Here is an 8,024-nt window from a genome sequence, read left to right as displayed (position 1 = left end):
TGTCTTGTTTTGAAGACTTGAAACCTCCTTCCAGAGATGACACCTGGCTAATTAGGTAGCCAGACTGCACTGGTACATTGATGGGTCCACTGGATGGTCTCTCTCCTTTTCCCATCTCTCATAGGATTCTAGCTATATATTTTAATGCAAAATTCTGGAGAGGCAGTGCTTTTACCTTACTGGTGAGAATTTTAGATTCTGAGTTAATAAAATAATTCTATTTGCTTAGGTATGGTCTCATTGCAGCCCTTAAGTCATAGCATCTTGAAAGTTGCCCTAGGTTCAGATTTAACCTGTTCCTCCCTGCTACGTTAGAGTGATGAAAGGTCTTTTGACAGTAAGCTATGTACTTGTTGTATAATTAACAACATTTTCTTATTCCTCAACACAACCAGGCTTGAAAAATACAAGTGAAGCAGACAGATACCAACCTTCAACCCCACTTATGCACTTGACTCTGTCTCGGACTTCCACATTGTAGCCTTCAAAAGACATAAACACACCATCGGGATGATAGGGGGCTCTCTGTGCATAGACTTTGGAATAGCTATGAGAGAATTCAAACCGATCATAGCCGTCATACTGAACCACCTTTCCATAAACATCAAAATATTTCTCAACCCAAGTGAAAGGAAGAAAGACTTCAGTCCCCTCTCGTCTCCCTTTAATTGTGTGTTCATCATTTATGAGACAGTCAATTTCTTCATATTTGAGCCCTAACACCTTACTTCCCACATTGCTATTGAAGCCGCCAACAACGGGGGGTGCTTTCTGCTGTTCCTGAGGGAATGCTTCCTCAGACTGTTGTCTGGCCACGTGGTTCCCATAGTTGTTACTCTCAGATGCTGCCGCCCTTTTTTCTAATCCATCCACTCTGAAGCCACTACCCAAATGCCGTGGAAACTGGATCGCTTTGTCGCTGGAACACTTATTCCACAGAAGTACTGTGACCAGGGTGAAGAGTGCACAGATAATAATCAAAGTCTTATAGTTGACCCGAGCTGCCAAGCAACGCATATTCAGAGCATACCTACGGAGGCAAGAAGATAAAAAGTCATGTAAAGATGTACTATTGACATTTCATAGGATAAAGTTTTTTTTTTTTTTTGCTTTTTTTAATGTTGAGCAACTGTATTAGGACAGTTTTGTATCGAATTTAAAATTTCTAACTCAAACTTTTCAACACAAAGAAAAGGTAAGAGGTGCTTCCTCCTTTTGGTGAAATCCTTAGAATAAGCTTCTAAAGCAGAGATGTTCAAACTTTCTTAGTTTGTGGCTCCCTTGGTATCTCAGTAATTTTTCACAATGCCCCCTAAACCAAAAGAAATAGTTAACACAGTTTGAGTATGCTGTACCCAAAGTGCTTAGGACCAGAAGGGTTTTGAATTCTGGATTTTTTTAAGATTTGGGAATATCTGTATTACACTTAACAGTTCAGCATCCCAAATCTAACTCTGAAATGCTTCTCTGAGTATTTCCTTAGAACATCATGTTGATGCTCAAAAAGTTTTTGATTTTGAAGCATTTTTTATTTTGGATTTCTGAACTTGGGATGCTCAACATGTAGTTTCATTTATTAAATAGTCAGGGCCAAATAACTACTTATGTACAAGCATTTATGTCCTAACATCTTAGTAGCTATCTGAAAAAACACAGTAGACCTTTTCAAGGAAAACACCAACATCCATGTTGCTAAATCCAACAGTGAATTTTTAGTGCTCATCCTACTTGACCTCTTAACGGCATAAAATAGTCAATGATTCTTTCCTTCCTGAAACATTTTCTTCCCATGGTTTCTAGGGCACCATTCTCTCTTGGTTCTCCTATTATCTCATTAGCTGTTCTTCCTCAGTCGTCTTTGAGTCTTCCTTTTCATCTCCCTAATTCTTAAATGTACGAGTACCTTAGGGTCTCAGTCTTTTGACTTCTTTATCCCTGTTCACTTTGATCTCACCCAATCTCATGCCTTTAAATACCAGGCTGACTATCCCCAAATTTTCTCACCAGGCCAGACCTTTCTTCAGAGCTGGATACATATATTCAGATACATATATCTTTGGATATATATACATATACATATATATATATATATATATATATATATATATATATATATATATATATATATATATATTTAGAGGTCAAATAAATTTCTGAAATAACACATGAAACTTAACTCCCAATGTCTTCCTCAATCTGTTCCTCCCTTCCTACTGCTCAGGCTAAAAATCTCAATCCTTTCTTATTCACTCAATATCTAATACATCAGGAAATTCTCTTGGCTCTGCCTTCAAACTATACCCAGAATCTGACCTCTTTTAACCAACTACATTGTTACTACCATGTCAGAAACCACTGTTGTTTCTTACCTGGAACACAGCAGGGCTATTCAAATTGTTCTCTCTCCTTCTACCCTTACCCTACTACTCCACCCTCAAGTCTATTCTCAACACAGCAGTCAGAATGATGCTCTTAAATTTAAGTCAGATCATGTCATTCCAGTCCTGATGGGAGGAAAATCTGATGCTGTCACTCCTTCTGGCCATATGGTCTATCAGCTTGTTGTGATCACAATGCAAGTAGTCCTGGGTCACCTATTGCTGGGATGATTGGGAAACATGGGAAATTATGAATAGTTCTATGTATAATACAGGATATGTTTCAGCCTGCTGAGAGTAAAGGGAGTCGTTTCATTGCCGTTTGCTACAGTAGCTCTGTAATTGATTGTATGGTGTGAATCAACTACTAATTTTATTGTTGTTAATCCCCCCCTTCTCGTTTTCTCCTCAATCCTTTTGGCATCAATGAGATATTTTTAAAAATCAAGTGCTAAATTTCTGTTTCTCAAGAAGCTGGTGGTGAATGTGTAATTCATTCATTTCTTTTACTTCCAAAGGAAGCAAACTTTGCACCCTTCTGTGTCTGAAAACAATTGTATTCTGTTCTTACCCTTGATTAATAGTTTGGCAGGATATTGAATCCATGGTTGCATACTATTTTCTTTCTAAATGTTGTAGGCAATATTTGCTCTTAAATCATTAAGAGTTATTAATAAGGGTTTTGACTTCAGTCTCTTGTTACTACGTGTGTGATTTCTTTCTGGGTCTTTGTTTATCCCAGGAATTCCGCAGTTTTGAGATATGTCACAGTGTCATGTTTGATTCTCTATTTCAGCGCTTCGTGTGTCCATGCAACCGAAAAACTTGTGTCCTCCTGTTCTTGTTTAATGGATATAGTAGCTTCTTGAATCTCTGAATATATTACATGACTTCTTTTTTAAAAAAATAAAGTTCTTTCTGATTAGTTTTACTTTTTACACTGGCAATTTTCCTGGTTATTTAGTCTTTCATGCCATTAGTTTTTTCCACCATGCCTGATGATCTTTGGTTACTCATTCACATTTAGGAGAGAATGACTCATTAAGCCAACATAGATTTCCTGTGTTATTTTGAAGATAGTCTGATTTTGGCTATATTATTCCCCTGGAGGGGATAAAAAGAGGGAGCTCTGTGTGGGCTGGACATAAGCTGACTGGCAGTGTTCCTACAGGGTGAGTGGGTGGGTAGCCAGCAGACCTTTCAAATGCCAGAAAAAGGACGGTGTTTTCTCTTTTGTTACATGAACACAGCACTCACTTTAGAAGCCTTCGTCTTTCTCATGCTCTCTAAAGAAAATCTGCCTAGTGTTTGCCTGGGATTCTTGCCAGCTATCTGTATCCATGCGCAGGGGTGAGAGAGGTATGAGGAGGTAAGGAAAGGGTATAGTTGGGCCTACTGGTACTCAAATAGAGATCCTGAAATCAGTTCAACGATCATCTTTGGGTAGTCCCTCTATTTATTGTTACTGGTTTCTTCATTTCTCGTTTTTAGACATTTTATTTTGATGGGGCATCAGAAGGGAAAGGAGGTGAATACAAATTTTAAGAGCTGGAAACCCAGTAATACATTTTTAACCCTATTAACTGAGAATAATTCATTTCATCATCTGCATTATTACTATGAAAAAATGTGTTGAATGCTAAAAAAAAATCAAAGCGTGTAACAAGCAAAACTTTAGAAGTCATATAAATTAAGGATTTTCTTATATTGTAGTGGGGGCAAACTGATAACACTAAATGGTGCTTATTTTTTTTTTTAATCCTTCATTAAAAACATTTATATGTCAACAGCTAAGTAATCTGTCAGCTATGCCTAACATTTTAACCAATTAAAATAGAAACAGAAAGTTTTTATCCTATCTTTGAGATGCACCCTTCCTCCACTACTCGAATGACAGTAACCTTGCTTATGGAGCAAGGCTGCTGATATAGTCTGGATATTTGTCCCCACCCAAATCTCATGTTGAAATGTAATCCCCAGTGTTGGAAGTGAGATCTGGTGGGAGGTGTTTGGATCATCCGGAGTGCATTCTTCTTGACTGCCTTAGTGCCATCCCTTTGGTGATGAATGAGTTCATATGAGATCTGGTTGTTTAAAAGCATGTGGTACCTTGCTTACACTTCCTTGGCTCCTGCCCTAGCCATGTGACCTGTCTGCTCTTGGTTTGCCTTTTGTCATGAGTAAAAGTTCTGTGAGGCCTCCCCAGAAGCTGAGCAGATGCTGGCACCATGCTTGTATAGCCTGCAGAACCGTGAGCCAATTAAACCTTTTTTAAAAAAAATAAATTACCCAGTCTCAGGCATTCCTGTATAACAATGCAAGAACAGACTAACACAGCTACCAATATGACAAACCACATGATGGGAAAGTAAAGAAAAATAAAATTAAAAAACTTTCAATAATCCTTATGTCCAGGTTTTACTGTCTGATGCCATTCATTACTAAAGACACTCAGGGCTTCTTAAAGAAATGAGTAAGCCCAGGACTAGGGATGGGACACCTTGCCACACCAGAAAACAAATTTTCAACTACCAATGAGATCAAAATCTAGGGTGTCAAAAAGCAGACTGAAACACACTGAAGCAATACAAATCCATGTATCTACAATAATATTTAAAAAGGAGAAATACAACAAAAAATTTACATAATCTTCTGAGCTGATGAAAATTGGCAACTGAGTAAAAAAAATTATTTACTTATCTTGTCTTTGCAGGAGCAACTACATTTCAGAACAAATCAATAACCCTAGTCAATAAAGTACTCTATTTGACAAAAGGCTATCTAATAATAAGAAGTAAAATTAAAAAAAAAATAGAAAATTAGCATTATGTAATTCCTCATGAAATTACAGATCCAGGCAAGTGCTAAATGCAGGTATGTGTTTGCCATGACCTAGAGATTCATACTGTGCAAAGTAACACCAAATACATTATTTTCTAGTTGAAAGAAGAAAAAGATTAAACTTGCCAGGGAAAGGATCAGATAGTCATATCCTAATTCGGTGGTCAACTTCAGTCTCCTTAACTGTGACCCATCCAGATGCTGTCTCCTGATAAGTCATAATAAGAAATACACCATTTATCATATATTCCAGCCCAAAGTGTTTCACTTGGATCTCTCAGGACTTAAAATTTAATCTCTGGCTAACAGGAAATACAAAGGATAGAAGAACAAGTTAAAGGAGGAAGCAATTAGACACATCTGGAAGGTAAGACATTCTGTAGAACAGCTGGTCCTGTCTTCTCAATTCAATTAGTGATATCAAAAGAAAAAAGAAAGGGCTGGTGTTTTTTTTTTGTTTTTTTTTGTTTTTTTTTAAAGAGACTTAGGTACATAATAACCAGATGTGAAACTTGGTCCTAGGCTGAGAAATTCAACAATGGACTTGATAAAATGGAAGGATATTGAAATGAAGATTGTTAACTGAAAAAAATAGATTATAAATAGCACATTTAGTATAATCTTGTTTTAAACAATGTATATGTACATCTTTATTTTTCTAATTTTCCATGATTGTGCTTACTTTTTTTTTTTAAACTATAAAAAATGGCATGTGCCTGCAGTCCCAGTTACTTGGGACTGGGGTAGGAGGATCACTCGTGCCTAGGAGTTCTGGGCTACCGGGTGCTATGCCGCTCAGGTGTCCACATTAAGTTTGGCATCAATATGATGATCTCCCAGGAGTAGAGGACCAGCAAGTTGCCTAAGGAGGGGTGAACCAGCCCAGGCTGGAAATGGAGTAGGTCAAAACTCTCATGATGATCAGTAGTGGGATTGCACCTGTCAACAGTCACTGTATTCCAGCCTGGGCAACATAGCAAGACTCTGCCTCTTAAAAAAAAAATGAAAAACTAAAAAGGGAAAGGTCAAATTTGTTAAAATACTGAAAGAAAAAAATGTAGTTAAAAATTTGTAGAAAGACTTAGCTTTCAAATGAGCAATGGCGTTTTTCAGGGGACGGGGATGATTAGGGAGATGGAAGGAGGATGAAGATAAGGAAATCTCTTGAGTGTGGACATATAGTATTAACTAAAAAATAGGCTTATCTAAAGAGAAACTTGGTAATTTCATTATAATGTTGGCAAATTATAAAAAACTGACCACAGGCATCGAAATTTTAAGTAGATTGCACTGACATTCTGCTAGATATAAATGATGGTAACCTTGAGTGGTGAGAAGCTTCCTACTTATTTTGAAGCTTTTGCCACATCCACAAAATAGATTGATATTTCAGGAAAAACAAACAAATGAAAAACTCATAAATAAAATAAAAAATCTTGAAACCTCACCTACTGCTGACCCTAAAGATTTATTTCATTAGAAATAGAATCCAATAAAAATGAGGTCTTACAACGCTGGAGATCTAAAACAGAAAATATCATGCAGTAAGCGTCATAAAGAAACTAGAATAATTTCTTTGTAGAAATAGTTAAAAATTAGGAAAAGTAAAATATAACTTTTAGGGGTTTTTTGGGAAAGCAAATTGTTCTATTCTAAAGCAATTTGCAATTCAAAGACCTTTTCTGTGATACTTTACTTTTCAGGTTTATTTTTCTAATTACCTCAAGTAACTATTAGAGTAATTCACTAAATATCAGGAACTATGGATACCATCATGAGCTTTCAAAATATGAAGGCTGTATTTCAGTAAAGAACAACCTTTCAACAGGTTTTAAAAATAATTCACTTACAGTGTTACTGGCTTTTTTTCCTCTGAATAATGTAGGCCAAGGTTTTCCTGCTTATTATTTCTCTTATTTACTTATGTATCTAACTATTTATGTTTCCTATAATTCCTTGATTGAGAAGAATGCTTACTCTGACAAAAAAATAATTTCTTGATACCGAGTAAGTGGAAGAAATAGTAGGTATTCAACAAATAATCAAACTCACTGACTGGTTCAATCAATATTTGTTCAGCAGCTATCTGGCAGGTAAGGCATTATCCCTGTCCCTAAAGGACAGATTAGCAGACATAAAAAATAATAATGCTATGATTTAAGAACTGTAAAAAAAAAGTTATGTCGATTATTCTATAAAATACCGTACCCTTTTAAGGTGCTAAGAAAAGCTTCCAGATAGAATGAACTGACGATTGACAGCTAAGCATGCTCCTACGTCAGGGTATTTGCACTTGTCATTCCCACTGCCTAGCACTCTATTTCCCCAGATATCCATTTGGATGGCTCTCTCACTTCATTTAGGTCACTGCTTAAATACCAATGTATTAGAAACGGCTTCCCTGGCCACCTTATCTAAAATACCAGTTCTCACCCCATCATTCTCTAGGTCCTTACTCAGTTTTATTTTTCTTCATAGCATTTATCAACATTTGACATATTACACATTTACATTATTCATCCCCAATCCACTAGAATGTAAGTTCCATGAGGGCTGGGGTTTTGCTTCTCCTGGTCACTGTTTTATCCCCATTACTTAGAAATGTGCCTATCTTGGCTCATGACTATAATCCCAGCACTCTGGGAGGCCAAAGCAGGATGATCACTGGCTGTGGTGATGCACACCTGTTGTCCCAGCTACTCGGGAGGCTGAGGCAGGAGATCCCTTGAACCCAGTAGGCAGAGGTTGCAGTGAGCTCAGATTGCCATTGTACTCCAGCCTGAGCAATAGAGACTCCATCTTAAA

General features: G+C 37.0%; 1 protein-coding gene across 2 annotated transcripts in view; it reads right to left on the bottom strand.

Annotated features, from left to right (window-relative positions):
• GLCE (glucuronic acid epimerase) overlaps window positions 1-8,024 on the bottom strand; it is a 98,324-nt gene that overhangs the window by 15,195 nt on the left and 75,105 nt on the right. For both annotated transcript variants that reach the window (XM_017526781.2, XM_017526782.2), the window contains exon 3: window positions 432-1,030. In XM_017526781.2, the coding sequence (XP_017382270.1) occupies window positions 432-1,017 (586 nt within the window). In that variant the 5' untranslated portion in view covers window positions 1,018-1,030. The remainder of the gene's footprint in view (window positions 1-431; window positions 1,031-8,024) is intronic.

Source organism: Cebus imitator, unplaced genomic scaffold, assembly GCF_001604975.1.
Source record: "Cebus imitator isolate Cc_AM_T3 unplaced genomic scaffold, Cebus_imitator-1.0 Scaffold44, whole genome shotgun sequence".
Taxonomy (NCBI): Eukaryota; Metazoa; Chordata; class Mammalia; order Primates; family Cebidae; genus Cebus; species Cebus imitator.
The sequence above is the reverse complement of the archived record's forward strand: the minus strand, read 5'-3'. Positions and strand labels throughout refer to the sequence as shown.